Raw genomic sequence first — 22031 nt, 5'->3', positions numbered from 1 at the left:
CTTCGCGCACCACGACATAGCATGTCTTCGTGTGGGGGGTGATGTATGAAGCGTCTCACGTGAAAAATAAAGAATTTAAAACGGCAAAATCGCTGTTTTTTGGTCACCTTCGCTCTACCTAAAAATGTAATAAAAAGTACTCAAAGTTGTATGTACCAAAAAAATGGTACCAATAAAAACGACTGCTCGTCCCTCAATAAATAAGCCCTCATACCGCTCTATTTACTGAAAAATAAAAAAGTTTATGGCTCTTGGAACGCGGGGAGGAAAAAACTAAAAAGGAAAAGAAAAAAAGGATCAGTCCAGAAAGGGTTAATTACTTTCTAATGAAAAACCATTTAGGACCACATGTGGGGTATTGTCGTACTCGGGAGACATTGCTTTACAAATGTTGGGCAGCTTTTTCCCCCTTTATCCTTTGTGAAATTGAAAAAATGCAACATTTTAGTGGAAGAAATGTTGATATTCATTTTCACGGCCTAATTCTAATAAATCCTGCAAAAGACTTGTGGGGTCTAAATGCCCACTATACCCCTAGATTCTTTAAGTGGTGTAATTTCCACTTTTGGGGGGTTTCCACTGTTTTGGCCTTTCAGGGGCTTTGCAAATGCGACATGGCACCCAAAAACCATTTCAGCTAAATTTGAGTTCCAAAAGCCAAATGGCGCTCCTTCCCTTCTGAGCCTTGCTGTGGGTCCAAACAGCAGTTTATTACCACATATGGCATACTTCCGTAATCGGGAGAAATTGTTTTACAATTATTGGGGTGATTTTTCTCCTTTATTCCTTGTAAAAATTAAAAATGGCTACCTTTTTTCAGAAAAAAAGTAGATTTTCATCTTCACATACTAATTCAAATAAATTTAGCAAAAAAAACTGTGGGTTCAAAATGCTGACTATACCCCTAGATAAATTCCCTGAGGGGTATATTTTCCAAAATGGTCACTTTTGGGGGTCTTTATTGTTTTGGCCCCATAAGACCTCTTCAAACCTGACATGGTACCTAAAATATATATGCTAAAAAAAGAGGCCCCAAAATCCACTAGGTTCTCCTTTGCTTCTGAGGCCGGTGTTTCAGTAATATTAGGACACTAGGGCCACATGTGGGATATTTCTAAACTGCAGAATCTGGGCAATAAATAATAAGTTACATTTCTCGGGTAAAACCTCCTGTGGTATAGAAAAAAAATGTATTACAAATGAATTTTGTAATGGGGACTTTCTAATATAATAAGGCCCTCAAAGCCACTTCAGAACTGAACTGGTCCTTGTAAAAATCGCCTTTTGCAATTTTCTTGAAAATATAAGAAATCGCTGCTAAAGTTCTAAGTCCTGTAACGTCCTAGAAAAATAAAATGTTCAAAAAACTATGCAAATATAAAGTAGACATATGGGAAATGTTAACTAGTCAGTATTTTGTGTGGTATTACTATCTAAAAAAACACCGAAAGGCCATACTTACAAATGGACACAGCCAGGTCAGAAACGCTGATGAAAGGGTGAGCAGGTGCTTTAAATAATAGCCACTCCCACTAGTCTTGAGGGGAGTGGTGTGTGGTGCATGGGATGTGTAGTAAGAAATAATAAATGGTGTGTGTGCAAGTGTAATATAGGGGGCAGTAATGAGTGAAGTGCCTCAATAGAAATAAATGGATAATGGGGTGCAAGTGAGTGAAACATGGAGGGATAGTGTGTACGTCATGAGGCACAACGTGTATAGCCAGGTAGAAGCCTATTTGTGACGCTTTGATAATTCATAGAGCGGGCTACCCTGCTTGCTATGCCAAACAACATTACTATCTGACTTACAAGCAGATACATTTAAATTTAGAAATGCTAATTTTTGCACACTTTCTCCAAATCTTGGTGTTTTTTACAAATAAATATTGAATTTATCAACCAAATTTTTTCACTAACATAAAATACAATGTCACGAGGAAACAATCTCCGAATCGCTTGGATAGGTAAAAGCATTCCAGAGTTGCCACATAAAGTGACACATGTCAGATTTGAAAAATCGGCTTCATCCTGAAGGCCAAAACAGGCTCAGTCCTGAAGGGGTTAAAGACCAAAGTATGTAATTTTTATTGCACGTGTAGGCCACATTGCCTATTACTAAGATTTCCTGTTGGGTGGGGAGAATATCTAATCGGACCGGAAATAATGAGGCTGAGCAAAATCTAATGAAGGTTGCTCAACATTGCAATGAATAGTATCCCTTTTAATTGCTATTGGGAGAAGTCGAGTGACGTGCCCAAGGTCCAAGATCTTTGACAGTTTATGGTCATTTTAGTGATTGATTCTGGTATAACCCCTTTTAACATGGGTCTCCTGAAGTCCGTAGAACATTCAAATAAACAGTCGGTTATGTCGAAACTAATCTGGATGTGCCTCACCAACAACTGGGGCACTCTACCAGTGAGGACCGTCTCCATTTGAACAGCACTGCCTTAAATCATCCGTGGACATATCCAGTGGTAACTAAAAGAAGACAAATGGTGAACTGCAAGGAGCCACAAATGAAAAAGCAGATCTAGAGAATTGATGTAGGCGTTGTAGCGACATTAATTCGGAAGTCCTCTTGACCAGGTGCATCTCCAACCCATTCCAGTAGAGCTGATTTTGGACATCCCCTGTTTTGAGTTTTCACTTCTGTCTTATGGAAATAGACCTAAAGGCATTGTTTTCTTTCCACATATGGTGGTTGCACCCTGGTTAGGAGTATTTATTAGTCTCTTGTGCAATCTTCACGACTCAAGCATGTTGTGGCGTTCTTTTAACCCCTTCCCGACTGCTTAATGTGAATCTACGACCTTTAGCAGTGTGCCAGTCTGCAAGGTTCCCCTTCTCCCGATGCTCGCTGTTTCTACTGCATGGTTTCAAGATCTGTCTAACCAGCTCTGTTCCGGGTGCAGTCATTGGGGCCTGATTGGTTACGGTAATGGCACCCAGACCAGAGGCTGTTAATTACGGTCAGACCGGAACACCCTATGCTGCTGTAACACTGTGATTGCCGGGTTCCAGCAGCAAAACCGTGCCCAGTTCTGACATTCTCTGGTCTGGCTGACATCATCCAGACCAGTGGCAGTTAGGTCCTGTTTACACGGTGTGTGTTTGGCACGTTTTTGGTCGTTTTATGCAACCAAAAACGTGTCAAACACAAGATTTAAGCTTCCCATTTACATCAATGGGAAAGTGTCATTAGTGCATATGGCTTATTTTTTTAATTTTAGTTTTGGTTTTTTTACGCGCACCAAAAACATTAAAAAATGGCAGTCTAGGAAAAAAAAAAACGTCAGATCAATTCTTTGGTATGTAAATGTGCCTAATTCCCATAGTCAATGGGAGTCCTAACTACGCACTGAAAGCACGCACAAAACGCATCAAACGCCTGTAGTTTGAAAATCGCTTTACAAAAGTCAGGGTTACCACGGGTCAGCTTTTTCCACTGCAGAAAAACCCTCATACTTACCCAGGTTGTTATGGCGACTCTTCCTTCCTGTGCAGTTCGGTCTGGCCTCCCTGGATGATGCTGCAGACTGTGATTGGCTGCAGCGGCGGTCACTTCGGATGTAACGTCATCCCAGGAGGCCGGCCCTTCGTCGTCCAGGCCAATCCCCTAGGATGACACTTCATCCCATGTGACCGCCGCTGCAACGGTCACATGGGATGCAACATCATCCAAGGAGGCCGGACTGGACAAACAGACTTCTGGGTAAGTATTCTATTTAGTTTTTTCTTTTTCCCGTAGTTGTGTTTTTCGTGACGTAATCGCTGCAGATGCGCCGCAGAGGTCGCAACACCTGGCTTTCTGTTGCAGGTTTTGCATCCCCGTTGAATTCAATGGGGGAAACCTGCAATGGAAAACAAACTAAAACACAGCGTGGGCATGACCTTTTCTTAATCTCATCCACTTTGCTGCTACTGTAAATGCTGCGGAACTTCCGCACAGAATTCTGTTGCGGAAATTCCGCAGCGTTTACGCTACGTGGGAACCCAGCCTAATGGTGTCCCTGTCTGACCGTAGCAAACATTCACTGACCTAGATGCTGTCATCCGGACCTGAATAAATAAATGCAAATAAAGTAAAATGTAAAAAAGCCCCCCTCTAAAAAAAAAAAAAAAATACAAAAAAAGTACACATCACTCCGAATCCATATGCACAAAATTAGATATCCTGCGTGACGCAAATTAATTTTTGGGCATCAGGTGCTCGGGCATTGAAACGTCACTTTTCTGTCAAGCAGAACGTACCTTACCCCAAATATATAATGAATATCCCCAGCCACAATTTTATGCCCGCTCTATGAAAAAACAAGGGTAAATTATTTGAACAAACTAGCTTAAAAAAAATACAATTTCAAATTTATATTTTTTTTTTATTTTTTTTTTTTTTTTTTCCTTTTTGAAAAAACCCCTTTAGAACATAGCATTCCAAAAGCTTGAAATTTTACCTCGGCCTAAAGCACCAGGGTTAAAGAGGACTTCCCATTTTTTTGCTTAAAAAATCTCATCTGATAAATACATCTATATAATCTATTGAAGTACTCCAGGCATTAAGGCATCATCTGTTTTTTGTTTTTTTTGTTTAGTTGTATATTTTCAACAGTGTTTTAATTTGCGGAACTGTGGTAGAACTTCATGTTCTTAGCATTAAACGGCAGGCCGAATCTGTAATGTATTAGTAATCTTTCCAGAGATCAGAATTTTTTTCAGCTATTCCCACAGATCACATCCTGCAGCCCTTACGACGTCGCTCTGCGGGCTGTTTCCTGTCAGCCAGCCTTCCCATACGGCCTTTACCTTATAAGGAGAATCCTCACATTCTAGAAAGGGAAAGGTGGAGTTTCCATGATGAATAGTGAACTTTTATCTTACTCCAGCAGCTTACGCTTGTGCAATGATGGAGAACTTGGTCAAATATATCTCCAGCTTCCGATTTTATTCCCTGTGTTATGTCCGTTATATTCAATGCAGAATAAACTAATCTGCTTGATCTTTCTCCTCGTGGACTATTGTACTACTCAGTTTAAAGATCTAATATTGCATAAAGCACGTTGTGGAAAGAAAATGGAGCTAGGAGGCAAAAAGTTGTGATGCTTGGAGGTTAAGGAATTTTGAAGGTTGATTTGCAGGACTTTGACTAACTTGACTTCTCTTCCGGCAAATGAAGCTTTTACATAAAGGTTCTGCAGTGATTAATATGTAGAATGTCACTTATCCATACAAATGTCACTTCATTTCAGGCTGAAGGAGAGGTTGCGGCATTAAATCGGCGTATCCAGCTTGTGGAAGAGGAGTTAGATAGAGCTCAAGAGCGTCTTGCTACAGCTTTACAGAAACTGGAAGAAGCCGAAAAGGCAGCTGATGAGAGTGAAAGGTATTTTAAGAAAATAATGGGGTCTTGCTTTATGACTGTAGGATTTAGTATAAACACACTGCACCCTTCCGATAAACATCAGCCCTATTACAAAGTTTACAGCACTTTTACTCCGTGTAACACTTATAACGCTATGTATTCCTGGAAAAGAAAAACCTTTTTAAGGTCTGTTTTGCTATAACAAATTCTTTGTTCACAATGATGGAGAATGGAAGATCGGCACGTAGTCTGATGCCTTTGGAGCAACCTAGTTTGGTCCTGGTTTTTACCTTTTTATTCACCAGTTTACCTGCGTGACTGGTCAAATAGTGTTCATGGTTTTTGGAGCATTAGGTAAGATGGTTGTTGGACAGCTATTATATTTTCGTCTTTGCCGTTTTTCCAAAAGTGACAACAGGAAATGACCACCGTTCTTTTCCTTGTATGCCAACACTTACGTTTAGCCCACATTTGTGTCGTACTCTGTATCTTACTGACTGATGAATGGAAAATGTCAGCACCTAGTTATGTAGTATGTATGTATCCTTCCTTTTCATTGATGCACTGGTTTATCTTTTACTTATGACATGCTTTCTGGTGAAACACCACATGAGATTGTGTGGTATTCCACAGAACATAATGCACAAAGCAATGTACCGCACGCTACAGTAAAGTGCAAAGAGGTCTAACCGAGTACAAGGTAATTTATTTCTCAACACTTTAATTAAACTAAAAAACAATGGCCCTAGGTGCCCGGAGGAAAAAGCAGACATCCTCCATATGTTCTGGACATGCGGGAGGTTGGGGATTCTGTGGACGGAAATATTGGAACTAGTGGGGAGAGTGTTTTGAGGTACAGATTCCATGGGATCCTGTGTTAATGCTGCTAGGGTATGTTGGAGATTTGGAGGGGGATTGGATGTCAGGGTTGGCAATCGCTAAAATACTATATCAAGTTAGGAAAGGAATAGCAAAGCACTGGCTGGATGCGGAGCCACCATCAAAACAAGAAATCATAGGGGCAATTAACTCACAGGTTCTGATGGAATATAGGATATACTCTAAGAGGGGGTCCAAGGTCAAGTTTGAAAAACAATGGGCTAGGTGGGTTGATCAATCTGGGTATGCTTCTGTGGAGCTAATGACACTACGGTCACAAGTTCAGGTATAGGGCTACTGACGGTGGGGTACATACGGAGAGCAGGCGTAAGATGGGGAATGGAAAAGGGGAAGAGAAGGAGATAGGATTGGAAAAGTGGTATCGAGAAGACCGGCTGAGGGGATACAAGGGGGAGTTGGGGGGAAGGGAATGTTTGGTTGGATATAAATAATTGGGTCTGGAAATTTGCTTATACACTGTATGAGAAAGTACAATGACCTGTTAAAATGTGAAGTTTGTTGAATAAAATTGAACTGATTAAAAAAAAAAACTAAAAAACAATGAGAGCCATTTACCAAATGCAAACAGATACCATGTTAAAGAGGCTCTGTCACCAGACTTTGCAACCCCTATCTCCTATTGCAGCAGATCGGCGCTGCAATGTAGATAAGAGTAACGTGTTTATTTTTAAACGAGCATTTTTGGCCAAGTTATGACCATTTTTATATTTATGTAAATGAGGCTTTCTAAAGTACAACTGGGCGTGTATTGTGTGCGCACATCTGGGCGTTTTTACTTCTTTTACTAGCTGGGAGTTGTGAATGGAAGTGTATGATGCTGACGAATCAGCATCATCCACTTCTCTTCGTTACCACCCAGCTTCTGGCAGTGCACAGACACACAGCGTATTCTCAAGAGATCACACTGTGACGTCACTTCCTGCCCCAGGTCCTGCATCGTGTCGGACGAGCGAGGACACATCGGCACCAGAGGCTACAGTTGATTCTGCAGCAGCATCAGCGTTTGCAGGTAAGTCGATGTAGCTACTTACCTGCAAACGCTGATGCTGCTGCAGAATCAACCGTAGCCTCTGGTGCCGATGTGTCCTTGCTCATCCGACACGATGCAGGACCTGGGGCAGGAAGTGAGTGACGTCACAGCGTGCTCTCTCGAACACGCTGTGTGTCTGTGCACTGCTAGAAGCTGGGCGTTGTGAAGAGAAGTGGATGATGCTGATTCGTCAGCATCATTCACTTCTATTCACAACGCCCAGCTAGTAAAAGAAGTAAAAACGCCCAGATGTACACACATAATACACGCCCAGTTGTACTTTAGAATTCTCATTTGCATAAATATAAAAATGGTCATAACTTGGCCAAAAATGCTCGTTTAAAAAAAAAGTTACTCTTATCTACATTGCAGCGCCGATCTGCTGCAATAGGAGATAGGGGTTGCAAAATATGGTGACAGAGCCCCTTTAAGAGATCTTGCCTACCAATCTGTCAAGGTCTTATGTGATGTTGGCTTTTCTAACTGCGCATTGCAGAAGGAATTCTGAGGCTTCAGAGAGATCTTATTCGGGACAGCCGTGAGGGCCTAGAAATGGTAGTGACCACAATTTTTACGTAACTAGTTACATTTTACTTCACATCAGAAATACATTTGTAACATAAAAGGGAGGATCCTTCAGCCAACAGAGATAAATGTAGAATAAGACTAAATACTGCAGTTTTTTGTTTTGTCTTGCATATAAAATTTAAGCTTTCTATATTTACAGAGGAATGAAGGTAATAGAAAACAGGGCTATGAAGGATGAGGAAAAAATGGAAATCCAAGAGATGCAGCTCAAGGAAGCTAAACACATTGCAGAAGAAGCAGACCGTAAATATGAGGAGGTAAGGAAGGGTTAAATAGATCTGTGCCACAGTGAACAAATTGCAGTATTGAGAAATTCCTATGTAGATATTCCAAGCTCTACCAGTCTGGTTCCAAGTAAGATGGATGTGTAACGTGATAAACAAAGTCACCAGTAGCACGTACATTCTTGTGCTCTAAAGTCAGTATATTAAGAAACATTAAGGCAGGGATGCCAAAGCTTTGTGAAGGTGCCCATACACATCCGATGACATTTGGCTAAACCTGACAAATTTAGCAGGACTGGCTGACTATCTGATGTGTATGAGGGTAGTCCCAACTTTCCCCAGGAAGCAGATGGGGGGAAAGAAGGATTGGGAATGTTGAATTTTAACATTCCTGATCCCTTATGGGGCGATGCAACGACACTCGGCAGTATCGTAAATGGTTGGCAGAATCTGTAACATGGCCTACTTTACATGCGGTTCATAGTAATGATTGCCTCTTATGTGACGGGAATTGTTGGGCCACCTCGGGCACCAGTTTCCAGGTGCAACTGCAACCTCTAGACTTCATATATTTTACATCACTGAAAACACAAACCCTAATGTCACTGCACAGGAATCACTCAAGTTATGCTACAGAACCTGTAAAATGTACAAAATGATATTCCACCACGGGGGATAATAAACAGTGATGTAACAGTACACGTATAATAAAGAGTGATGTTACAGCACTGGTGCAAGTGACCAAAGAAGTAACCGCACAGGAATTGGTCCTCGATAATGTGGGATGATGCACACCGTGATGTCATATTTGAATAATAAACACTGAAGTCACAGGAACGGTTTAGTTGCACACAAGGATGTTTCAGTACTGGAACAATGCACCGTGATATCTCAAACCCAGTACATGAATAATAAACACTGACGTCACAGCGGACAATAACCCTTTCCTGTGACTTTTCACAGAATAGGGGTAAAAATCTAAAGTTGAAAGATTATGCGCACAGTGATGTCACAGCACAGGAAATAAATGCTGGCTTTGCCCTTTATATGGCAAATTGGCTATCGGCCCCCTGAGGTAGCAAAAATGAAATGAGCCCCAGTCGTCCGTATTCTTGTACCTTTTTTTTTTTTTTTTTTTAAAGTGGGTTTTCTGGGATTCAAATAAAATTCACTGACTACAGGAAATGGCCTAAAACAGCAACAAAAAAAAAATCGCATGTTTGCCTAATTAACCTGCTGCTGCTCCAGCGCCACTGAGGCCAGAGACTGGCTGCAGCCCTTATGTGGTGTAAACAGGCACATCATCTGTTTATCAGGCGAGTATAGGCTCTTTTATTTTAGGCCATTTGCTGCAGTCCATTTTATCGGGATCCTGGGAAAACCCCTTCGACATTCTCATTGCTTCTTAGTATGCTACATGTTCCGCTGCCAACATGAGTGTATTCCTGAATTTGTGTCTACGGTTTCACAGCTTTTTGGGCAGTTATCCCTAGTAGGCAATAAAAACACAATTTAAAATACACAGGTTCCAGAAGCTGTAAAACCCAAAAGCAACCTTTTAGAGCCAAGCCATTTAGCTTACTTTTTGTTATTCTATCTGAAACTAAGATTACAGTTAAATAATTTCAGAAAGTCTTTAAAGGGTATTCCCATCTGTCATTTACTGCATACCCATATGATATCTCTGCCTGGTGAGATGGCTGCTGACCACTGCTTCAAGACAGAGACTCGGTGGCATGGTAGCCGGGGTTACAGAAACAGCCAAGCTTTCTTATCGATGCTGTTTCAGTAGCTTTTTCCATAAAACCACGGCTACCTCTGCACCGATTCTATGCCTGGATGCAGCGGCCAGCAGCCATCTCACCAGGCGGTGTCTGAACTCCCAATCTGGAGATAGATGCGGGTCCCCATGGATATGCTATAAATGTCTGAGATGGGAATATTCTGAAGTTCTTCATAGCTGATGTATAATTGCATATTCATCATACAGATCATACAAAGCAAAAGGCATTAGTGAGTCATTACTTTTCTTGTTACTGGGTTTAAGGTTCATCCCAAGTTTCTTCGTTTAGGTTGCCCGTAAACTGGTCATCCTTGAAGGAGAGCTGGAGAGAGCCGAGGAGCGTGCTGAAGTGTCTGAACTGTAAGAATTCATGTTTTCTTAACATCTTGCTTAAAAAAAATAAAAAATTGTACAGTTTGAGTTGACAGATTTCATATACTTTATTGCTTTTATATTGGGAAACGTATGGATGGATATGCTTGAAAGACTACATGAATGTCTGTATAATTGTTTTATGTGAGCATTATATATTCTTGCTAAATATCTCCCTTTTGTGAAAAAAATATAAGGTCATATTACATGACCAGTTCATATGGTCTTTGTAAATGCAGCCTCCGGCATTATTCAGACAGCCTTATTACTGCTCCATGGGGGAGCCACATACTGTATGGCTAAAAGTATGTGGCTACCTGACCATCAGACTTATATGAGCTTGTTGGACATGCCATTCCAAAACCTTGTGTATTGATATGGATTTGGGACTTCTTTTGTGGCTAGAACAGCCTCCACTCTTCTTGGAAGGCTTTCCGCAAACATTTGGAGTGTCTGTTGGAATTTGTGTCCATTGAGAGTCAGTGGTTTGTCAGGTCAGAAACTGGACTTGTTCTCGCCGTTAGTATTAGTCTTGAAGGCCATTGGAGTTCCTCCAAAGTTGTCAAACCATGTCTATGGATATTTCTTTGTTCACTGGAACAGTCCTGCTGGAACAGGAAAGGCCCTTACCCAAACTGTTCCCACAAAGCTGCAATCAAACAGTTGTCTAACATACCTTTTGTTTACTGTAGCCTGTAATATAGCCCCAGACCACTATTCTTACCCCCCCCCCCCCCCCCCACCACCAAATTAGGCATTCAGGTAGGTAGTGTTCTCCTGGGATCCATCAAATGGATTTGTCCATCAGACTTCCAGATAGTGAATTGAGATTTGTCACTCCAAAGAACCTTTATACCACTCCAGCTGCCAATTGCTCATGGTGATCTTAGGTCTGTGTGCAGATGCTCGAACTTGAAACCCCGTTTCATGGAGCTCCTGATGCACATTTGTTAGGGCAGCATACCTGTCAAGTTGAAAATGCAGTACAATCTGCTGGCAGCATGTTATAAAGAAGGAGGAGCGACGACTTCCGGTTCCGGCGCGCACATGAGTAGACGTGAGTGAGGAGAGCTCCGTTAACCCGACTCAAAAATCGGGGTCCCGAGGCTTGGTTACCTAACCTGAGGCTGCTGGCCGATAACCCTACGTACAGGCTTCTCTCCGGCGTATGGAGAGATATCTGGTGAAAACCGGGACCCCAGGATTAAAATCACAGGCCCTGCAGACTGACGACATGATGCCGTTGGGGAAAATGGCGCCTGAGCCGGCCAGGAACACGAGGAGTAAGAGTTCGCGCTCGGCATCACAACCTCCTATGGTGCAGCCAGAAGGGGAAGAAGGTGAGCCTGAGACTATGTTTCACAATATGGACATTTCATGTCGAGTTTTGGCCAGGGAAGTAGCGAAACTTATAGCCCCAGATATTACAGCTTCTCTGGAGGCGACGGTGTCGAAATTATTGCACCAAATTCAGACAGATGTTTCAGCTCAGGCGGAAAGGCTTAACGATTTGGAACAACGGTTCAGTTTATTGGAAGATGAGCTAGCGGGAACACAGGAGGAGGTGAAGAAGGTGATAGCTTGTAATCTACAACTGGTTGATAAAGTGGATGACCTGGAGAATCGCTCGAGGAGGAGCAATTTACGTATTATTGGGCTCCCAGAGTCTATACCAGCAGGACAGCTGCTAAAGTTGTGTGCGGTGGAGTTGCCTCAGGCGCTGGGATTGCCAGCCCCGCTGAGAGCGGAGAGAGCTCATAGAGTGGGACCGATGCGAAGTGTGACCCAAGATGGCGCCCCAGCACGACCGCGACCAGTCATTGTGAAGTACCTGGACTATGTGGATAAAACGAATGTATTACAGGCATACCGAAGGTCATCGGCACAAGTGAGAGTACGAGGCAGCAGAATTTTAATGTTTGGAGATTACTCGGCTGAGGTAACACGTAAGCGGCGGGCTTTTAGCACGGTGTGCTCTCTACTGGTCCAGAAACGCATTCGGTTCTCTCTGATGTTTCCCGCCATTCTCAGGATCTTCGAACCCGGCGGTGGGATGGAATCGTTTTCTTCTCCAGGGGAGGCGGCTAAATTTGTGGAAAGTTTGTCTAAAGACAATAATGGTGGTAGCCAGACGCACAGGGACGGATTGCCTCGCAGGGGACGTTCCAGAAACAGGAGTATCAGGAGGGGTCTCACCTCTTCTTCCCCGGATTGAAGGGAACTGTCCAGGCGGAGATGGAAGAAATCTCATGTTATTTTAAAGTTCCACATTGTTTGAGATAGAATTGTTATACCTATCGTTGCATCGGGGGTTGAGGTCTACTGATGTTAATGGCAGGGGAGGGTCCAGCTGAAGTGAGGCTTGAGGAAATTTTTCTTGCAAGGAGTCGGGTGGGAGTGTAAGGTGCTGTTGATATTTTAAGGGTATACAGGGAGTTCATGGTATACCAAAGAGTTTCTAGAGGTGGAATGCACAGAGATTCCACGCCAAAATGTGCGAAAAAAGAGAAGTCTGAAAGTAATAATGATCTGTTGTTGGGGTTTCAATTTTGTTTTATGTTTAGGGAGGGGGAAGGAGGGGGGGGATCTGTCTCGGTGAATGAGGTTTGCTTTGCCATTACTGTGAGATGCCTAAGGTAATTACATGGAATGTGAAGGGACTGCAGTCCCCACATAAACGCATGATGGTTCTTCGCCACCTGAAAAAGTTGAAAGCGGATATAGCGATTTTACAGGAAACCCACTTATTGGAACGTGATTTCCAGAGAATGAGTAAATTATGGGTGGGCACGGTAATGGGTTCTCCAGCAGTTAATGGCAAGGCGGGCGTCTTACTTCTCATACACAAAAGAATTGAAAGTTTGGTGGTTACTTTTGAGCGGGATGAGGGGGGTAGATATTTGCATGTAATCTTGGAGGGTGCCATGGGGAGAGTGAGTCTGTACTGTATATATGCACCAAATGACAACAATCGGGTCTTTTTTAAATTTCTGGAAGGAAAACTTTTAGCGGATAAAGAACCTCAGATTCTGCTGGGAGGGGATCTTAATTCGGTCTTATGTACAACAGAGGACAGGAGAAGGGGGGATGGTAGGATGTTGGTGGAAAGAACACATGATAAAGTCTTGGCCCCATTATTGTCTTCAACGGGCATGGTAGATGTATGGTGAACACAATTTCCACTAGGTAGAGAATTCACTCATTTTTCTCATGCGCATACCGCATGGTCGCGTATTGACTATTTTATGGCTTCTCCGGTGCTCCTCTCTAGGATCCTCAGTGCTCGAATAGTGATATCAGATCATTCACCGGTTTCTTTGATCTTGGCAGATACGTTTAAAAGGGGGTCGGATATATTGTGGAAATTTCCGTCATTTCTGGCAACTGATGAATCCTTTCAATCCTGCTTGAAGGGCTGATTAGGGGAATATAGTCAGGAAAATCAAGCTCATAGAGAAAACAGCCACTTGTTTTGGGACACAGCCAAGGCAGTGCTGAGGGGGAGGATCATTTCCTATGTTGCTTCGCTTAAACGGAAAACCAACAAACATTATAACGAGTCTAGCAGAAACCTTCGCATGAAATACACAGCGTACTTGGCAAACTCGACATTAGCGCTTAGGGGGGACTGGCTCACGGCAAAGGCAGAGTTTGAAAGGTGGCTGGATAAAAAAGAAAGGTTCCAGAGAGAGCAAACAACTGCGCATTTTTTCAGATATGGGAACAAATCAGGTTCCCTACTGGCTAAAATGGCGAAAGGACAATTTCGCCCGACTCACATAGGGGGGTTGAGAGATGGGAATGGGGAAGTACAGAAAGATCCAAAAGTCGTCAATGATATACTGGGAGATTATTACACTGCGCTATATGCACAGGACATATCGGAGAGGAATGAGGGGAGGGAGTTCCTGGATTCCGTAGCGTTACCATCTCTCTCGGACTCTGATAGAGAAGCATTAAACGCATTGATCACGGAGCAAGAGATAATATCGACCATTAAATCATTGACTAATAACAAAGCGCCAGGGCCAGACGGATTTTCTAGTGATTTCTACAAACTTATGAGGGAGGAAGTTACGCCCATTTTATTGCCGGTGTATAATCGTATGCTGTTAAATAAGGAATTTTTGAAGTCGGGCAATGTAGCTTATATTAAAGTATTGTACAAGGATGGGAAAGACCCGGCTAACCCGGGGTCCTATCGACCAATCTCTTTGATAAATCAGGATGTTAAAATATTGTCGAAGATACTGGCAGATAGGTTGGCTATGTTTCTCCCTAATTTGATCGGGCCACACCAGGTGGGTTTTGTCAAGGGGAGGTCGGCGGTCAAAAACATACGCACGGTTTTGGCGGTTCAAGACGCAATGAGGAATTCTAATATGGAGGGTCATGATTCGCCAGCACTTTTAACGTTAGATGCCGAAAAGGCCTTCGATAATGTACACTGGGATTGGCTGAGGTTAGTTTTAGATAGATTTGGGATACAAGGATTGTTCAGGAATTACCTGGAAGCATTATACTCAGAACCTCTAGCTAGGGTGTTCACTGCAGGTTTTTTGTCAGCACCGATACATTTACAGAAGGGAACAAGGCAGGGATGCCCCTTGTCTCCGTTGCTGTTCGACTTGGCTTTGGAACCGCTAGCGAGACATCTCTTGTCATCCAGAGATTTTGAAGGGATTAAGGTTGGCAGTCAGGAGGTCAAGCTAACATGTTTCGCTGATGATCTTTTGTTATTTATGAATTCGCCTGGGGATCATTTGGGGGGGGTGCTGGAGAAGCTAAAATACTTTGGGTCCTTCTCAGGATATAAAGTCAATGCGCAAAAGAGTCAATTACTTTACTTGAAGGAATCAGGGGGAAGACCACCCTTGCAGGGCACGGTGGAAATAGCTAGATCGTATATTACATACCTGGGAATTAAAATAGGCAAATTTCCCTCTTCTCTCTATAAACTAAATTATTCACCTTTATTGGAAAAAATCCATAAGGAACTAAATCGATGGGCGTCATTGCCATTGTCGTTGTTTGGGAGGGCTGCTCTTTTAAAAATGATAAGCTTTGCTCGACTGTTATATCCAATGCAGACCATACCCATATTGATCAAGCACCTAGATAACCAGAAATTACAGACAGCATTTTTACAATTCTTGTGGCAAAGAAAGAGACCTAGGATTGCATATAAAAAATTGGCACTGCCCAAAGTGGATGGAGGTATTCAGCTGCCACTTATACGATACTACAATTTAGCGGCCATCTGCAGACACATAGGGGATTGGATACATAACACCAATATGTACTCCAATGTTCAGCTGGAACAGGAATTGGCGGGAGCGGTTCCGCTGCAGGCACTGCTACACATGTCATATGCTCAACTGCCTAATAACGTTAAAGCAAGTCTGTTGCTGAAAGATACAATCGGCACCTGGAAGGCGGTGCGGAAGCTTTTTGGTCTTCCGTATGGTCTTTCTAAATTCTGGCCGTTGTGGGATAACCCTATGTTTCCACAGGGGAGTCAGAATAAATTGTTTTCGCAGTGGAAAGATGAAGGGATCAAGGTCCTGGGCCAACTCATGAATGTTGAGGAGGGGAGATGGCTTACGTGGCAGGAGGTTTCTAGCAAATACAATTTGAGGGAAAATCAATATTTGCAATATGTTCAAATAACGGGGTTATGTAAAAACAAAGTCCGCAATATTGATGGAGTAGAGATACGGGGAGCATTTGATGGGATGGTGCCGCAGGGTGGTGCGGGGAGAAGCCTTGCAAGTTTATATGGTAAACTTCGGAATGCTCATCTTGATTCCTTTAGTACTTCCTGCTTTAGAACGTGGGAGTTGGAGCTGGAGGATCCAGACATCTCCAGCAAGATACGAGATGGATGGGAGAGGGTGAGGAAGGTCATGGTGAATGAACAGTGGCGTGAGATGCACTTCAGGCTAATGCACAGAGCGACATACGCCTTTAATTTATCCTACAGGGACGCTCCAGCACATTATCTGCGTAATTGTCCAAAATGCGACTTGCACAAAGCCAATTTACTCCATGGGATGTGGTTGTGCCCACAAATTCGCACGTTTTGGGATCGGGCGTTACAATTTATTAAAGATACCTGGGGGGAGGAGGTGCATGCAAGCCCACAGGCAGTGCTGTTTCACTATATTCCTATGGATCCAGGGGGGGAGGGACCACCTCTAGTGGCCCGGAAAGGAGTGCATATGGCTTTATTGGCTATCAAAAAGTGCATCTTGCGTCACTGGCTACAGGCATCGGTCCCGGAAATTGCGGAGGTCGTGATTACTCTCAAGACTTTATTGGGGTATGATAAGACGGACCTAGAAAAACACAAAGAAAGGTCTACAGAACAATTTTTTAAAACTTGGCGTAAATTCATAGAGCAACATTATTCCACAGCAGAGATAGGGATGTTCATGCGCACATTTCAACACACATCATGGTATAGTTCACAGAGTATCCAGGGCACGCTAGGCATGCTGGTGGCCAGTTAAGAAAATGTTCACCGAGATGGGGGAGAGTTGGGGGGAGGGAAGGGAATTGTTGGTTGTGTTTTGTTTTACTGCATACCTTGCAACTTAATGATGACAAGTAAAATGAAAAAGAATTTTGAAGCTGGAACACTTTGTTATTTGATGTATAGATTATTGTATGTGTGATACACATTGCATACTTGTAACTGTTCTGGTTTTGAATAAAAAAAAAAAATATATTTAAAAAAAAAAAAAAAAGGAGGAGCTGAGCAGATTGATATATATTTTTGTGGGATAATGATCCGTTTAACTGGTAAGTTATTAATCTGATTCCCGCTCATTCTGAGCTTGTGAGCCTGCCCACTGGACTCCTAACAGTGATTGACAGCTGTGTATACTCACTCATACTGGACTCCTAAGCCCAGAGTTAGATTCTTTTCCCACAATGATATATCTATCCGCTCCGCTTCCCCTGCTCTATAACATGCCTGCAGATAGGACTGCATTTTCAATGACTGGTTCCCTTTAAATGAATAGAAGTTCTATTACTGGCTGAACAAATGTTCCATGCATGAACTCCATCCACATTTACATACTGCATCTTTTAGTTCTGAAATTCAGAGCATAATAATTTTGTGATGGAGTGGTGCAATTTTTCTTGACCCATCCACACCTTCTGGGCAGTTAAGAACCTGCAGCGCAGATGTCATTCATGTGATTATGACCTGAACAAGTGCTTCACATAGTATGGAATTAGTACTAGGTGTTGGGCTACATTACTAACTTCCTAGTATAGACCTTTTATTTTGTGTTTTTTCATGTTTTTAGAATGTTAAAGTTCTTGTGTGCATTGTATAGTGAAATTTCTAGCATAAATTATAGTAAATTTATCAAACTGTGTCACTAAGGCTGGGTTCATACGACCAAGTTTCAGATGTAATTCGGGCGGTTTACGCCCCGAATTACGTCTGAAAAAACTTCTCCATTACGGTGACAAACATCTGCCCATTACTAGCAATGGGTTTTACGATGTACTGTGCCGACGACCTGTCATTTCATGCGTCGCTGTCAAAAGACAGCGCGTAAAAAAGACGGCTCGTCAAAAGTGCAGGACACTTTTTGGGACGTAATTGGAGCCGGTTTTCATTGAATCCATTGAAAAACCGCTCCAATTAAGTCCGTAATGGACGCTGCAAAAAAAACGCGAGTACGAGCAATTAATCCCTCCCCCATTGTTTTTGTACATTGGCTTCACGTTAGTGAGTAGTACAGCATTTTTGATTTTATAAAATGATAGGTTTGCTTTTAGACCATGATAAAATACACTTACCTGGTAGAGAGACCTAGCCATTCCCCTAATTTTGCTAATCCAAACCATTTTTATTTCAGTAAATGCAGTGATCTTGAAGAAGAATTGAAAAATGTGACAAACAATTTAAAATCTCTGGAGGCTCAGTCTGAAAAGGTAAGGAAAATGCAACAAATATATAGGTAATATCAGACTCCTTAACTGTAAGTATACTGACCTAAAATGCTAGACACAATTCTGAGCTGTACAGCGAGTGAGGTGTAGTCACTCCTTTATGGCATGTCCTACAGAAATGACCGCACTCAGATCTATTTCTCGACTATAATATCTTCCATCGGATATGCTATAAATGTTGTTCATTGGAATACACCTCTGAAGAACTAGAAGTCCAGTTGTGGCATGCCCCGACTGCAAACCTCACAAATAGCTGTATTGTGGAGTTTGATCAGACATATAGGAAAGTGGAAGTATTTGTTTGAAGAGCAGATGAAACCTTGACCTGGTTTCGAGAGTTACTTGCAGACCACTTGTTTTCTTGGTTTTGACTAAAAACGATAGATTATTTTTCCAGTCTGAACTAACCTCACGGGCTTATCACACTTTTCACAAGGTTGAAGGGGCATGCTTTAACAGGAACACTAAACTACAAGCTAGGAAAGTTACATTTTAACCTGTATCCTTGTAGTGAGTGCACACAAACTCTTCCATTGGGTATTGAGGTGTTTTGTTTTTTGTTTTTTCTCTAGTATTCTGAAAAAGAAGATAAATATGAAGAAGAAATCAAGATCTTAACAGACAAACTGAAAGAGGTGAGTGATTAAATAGATCCAAAGCAGGACTGGACTGGGAGACTACTATTGACCTTTACATAGTAGTGTTTTGACGGGTTGTGGGTGCGATGGAGTATTACATTTGCACAAAGATGTTTTAGATTGCTGCCTGCATTATATTTCGATCTCCCTCTTTTTTTAAAAAAAAAAAAAAACAGGCAGAAACCCGGGCTGAATTTGCAGAAAGAACAGTTGCCAAACTAGAGAAAACAATTGATGACCTTGAAGGTAAGCGGTGTATTAAAACGTGTACCCTTTTTATATCTTGTGATTTTATAAATGTTTAAATTAAAGAGGCTCTGTCACCAGATTATCAAATCCCTATCTCCTATTGCATGTGATCGGCGCTGCAATGTAGATAACGGTAAAGTTTTTTTTGTTTTTTTAAAGAACTATCATTTTTGGCCAAGTTATGAGCAATTTTATATTTATGCAAATGAGCGTGTATTGTGTGTGTAACATCTGGGCGTGTTTACTTGTTTTACTAGCTGGGCGTTGTGAATGGAAGTGTATGTTAGCATCATACACTTCTATTCACAACGCCCAGCTAGTAAAAGAAGTAAACACGCCCAGATGTTACACACACAATACACGCTCATTTGCATAAATATAAAATTGCTCATAACTTGGCCAAAAATGATTTTTAAAAAAAACAAAAAACGTTACTGGTCTCTACATTGCAGCGCCGATCACATGCAATAGGAGATAGGGATTTGATAATCTGGTGACAGAGCCTCTTTAAAAAAGAAAAACCTTAAGTGTGATCTACACTAACTTGCGTGACACAAGGGTACAATACAAATACTGAATATAGAATAGCAAAGTTTCTTCCACTTTTCCTCAAGGATGGCAGGTTACAGAGGGGTATCAGAAGTGGTGCAGAAGCAAAATTGATGGGGTTGAATTGCTCCTATTTTGTAACCCTTTCCAGGAGATAACTGTAGGGTATCTTCATGCTGGGACATCACAAGGAGCAGCTCATATTTGGGGATCCACAAGCTTTATGCTAGTCTAACCGAGCCCATTGTAGTTAGCCGTTTTGATGTTGGAGACAGCCCCTTTAACTTCATACTATACTTTTCCGTTCAAGCAAATATTAAAACAGTCAATATTACCACTCCTTTTATAACGTTTATGTATGGTAGAATAACCCATCGTATAACATTTATTTTTTTTCCCTGTATTGCTTAAGAATGATCAATTATTTAACTGACAAATACATTGTAGCATCAAGTTTCTGCCTAGTAACCAGACTTCTTTTCTCTTCCACGCTTCCTTCATACTGTTCTGCATCTGTACTCGACTCTCCTCCTGTCCTTCCGAATGATTCCTGCTTCTTCTCTGATAGATGAGTTGTATGCCCAGAAGCTGAAGTACAAGGCTATCAGCGAGGAGCTAGACCATGCTCTCAATGACATGACCTCGTTGTAGGCTGCCGAATGGTTCCATGCCACGTGGCTTTCAAGTTTTCTGTCTACTACTATTCTTTGTCTGACTTTCTTCACTGCTCATTCTGTTGAAATAAAAATCAATCTGCACCCTTTCATTCATTTCTTTCTTTACCTTATATTTTCGTGTATAGTACATGTATAAGAGAACAGTCAAACGCTTTCCATACATGAAATCTACTCAAACAAAAGTACTGAAGACTCCGCATTTGAGTCTTTGTTTACAACGTCCGTGAATACATCACGAGCCCACGTTTTCGCACCTTGTTTCTTGGACAGTTTCTATATATTTTGTTGTGCATGCTTGTAGTTCACGCGCTAAAGTAAAATCAATAGTGTAAAAGAAATGTTCCTCTAATGTAAATATGCAGATAATTCATGTTTTATGTTTTTGTTTTAGACCAACTGGCAAGTGCCAAAGAAGAAAACCTGGGAATGCACCAAGTTCTGGACCAAACACTACTAGAACTCAACAATTTATAATGAAAAGTGAAGACTGTTGTGCACACACTTGATTCCTTCCTTAAACTCTTAGTCCGTCACCTTTTTTTTTTTTTTTATATAACATTCCAGGGGAAAACTGCAATGACTGCGACCAAATATTTTATTTTTTAAAGAAACCGTTCACAATGTTTATCTCAACCTGATAAGTTGGTGCATTGTACCTATCTTTTTTTCAAGAATTCTTTTTATACGAAGGTCCCATGTACATTTTAAAGCTAGAATAGTCACGTGATGTTCAGTGTTTGTCTTATGTTATTCTGTTACATGACCACAATGTGTTGGTATTAAAATACAAAAGATGTTCTATGAGTTGTTGAATGTCATCAATAAAATACAGACGTGTTCATTATAACATTCTCTCTGGTTTTGAAGAACAAACTACTGGATTGGATAAAATGTATTAAATTCTCAATTTAAATATAAAATGTAAAACGCTCAAACATCGCATGTGTCAAACCACACAACTTTACTACAATGCCTGCACCTTTTAGAAAACTCATGCAGATTATATTTTTTTCCAAATGGACCAAACATTGGTTCAGCTTTCAAAAATGGCTTCATTCAAAGTGGCCTGCTCCTGTCTAGGGAAAGCACACAAAGTGGGGCAATTACAAATCCTTTCTAGAGGAATAGTGCCTACTTGGTCCAAGATTAGTTCAATATGGCATTCTTAGGGTATGTGCACACACACTAATTACATCCGTAATTGACGGACGAATTTCGGCCGCAAGTCCCGGACCGAACACAGTGCAGGGAAAACCTGTTTAAGTACGGGACAGTTGTCCTGCAGTGAGGCAGGGACTCCTAGCATCGTACATAAGTATGATGCTAGGAGCCCGGCTCCCTGCACTGTGTTCGGTCCGGGACTTGCAGCCGTAATTAGTGTGTGTGCACATACCCTTAGGGCCTGAAGAGTGTTGGTTTGTTAACCCCTTCCCGTCACAGATATATATTTATCCATATATATATATATATTTATCTATATATATATATATATATCTGTGTATATATATATATAATTATTTTTTCCTCCCCCTCCCAAAAGCCCTTTTTTTTTAAGTGGGATGAGCTGTAGTTTCTATTGGTACCATTTTGGGCTACATGAGACTTTCTGATCATAGCCCACAAATAAATTAAGTGAAGTGACCAAGCGATTCTGACGGTTTATTTTTTACAGCGTTCACCATGCGGGT

At 41.7% G+C, this 22031-nt stretch overlaps 1 protein-coding gene across 5 annotated transcripts in view; it reads left to right on the top strand.

Moving 5' to 3' along the window:
- Positions 1 to 21190, top strand: part of TPM4 (tropomyosin 4) — a 112567-nt gene extending 91377 nt beyond the window's left edge. For 3 of the 5 annotated variants that reach the window (XM_075864089.1, XM_075864065.1, XM_075864082.1), the window contains 7 exons: positions 5247 to 5380; positions 8017 to 8134; positions 10174 to 10244; positions 18137 to 18212; positions 18803 to 18865; positions 19045 to 19114; positions 20735 to 21190. In XM_075864089.1, coding sequence (XP_075720204.1) covers positions 5247 to 5380; positions 8017 to 8134; positions 10174 to 10244; positions 18137 to 18212; positions 18803 to 18865; positions 19045 to 19114; positions 20735 to 20817 — 615 coding nt within the window. In that variant the 3' untranslated portion in view covers positions 20818 to 21190. Of the gene's footprint in view, positions 1 to 5246; positions 5381 to 8016; positions 8135 to 10173; positions 10245 to 18136; positions 18213 to 18802; positions 18866 to 19044; positions 19115 to 20234; positions 20431 to 20734 lie in introns of those variants that run through there. The other 2 variants (XM_075864057.1, XM_075864071.1) reach the window with 1 other exon arrangement.
- Positions 21191 to 22031: the final 841 nt, after the last annotated feature.

Source organism: Rhinoderma darwinii, chromosome 1 (genome assembly GCF_050947455.1).
Source record: "Rhinoderma darwinii isolate aRhiDar2 chromosome 1, aRhiDar2.hap1, whole genome shotgun sequence".
Lineage (NCBI taxonomy): Eukaryota > Metazoa > Chordata > Amphibia > Anura > Rhinodermatidae > Rhinoderma > Rhinoderma darwinii.
The sequence above is the reverse complement of the archived record's forward strand: the minus strand, read 5'-3'. Positions and strand labels throughout refer to the sequence as shown.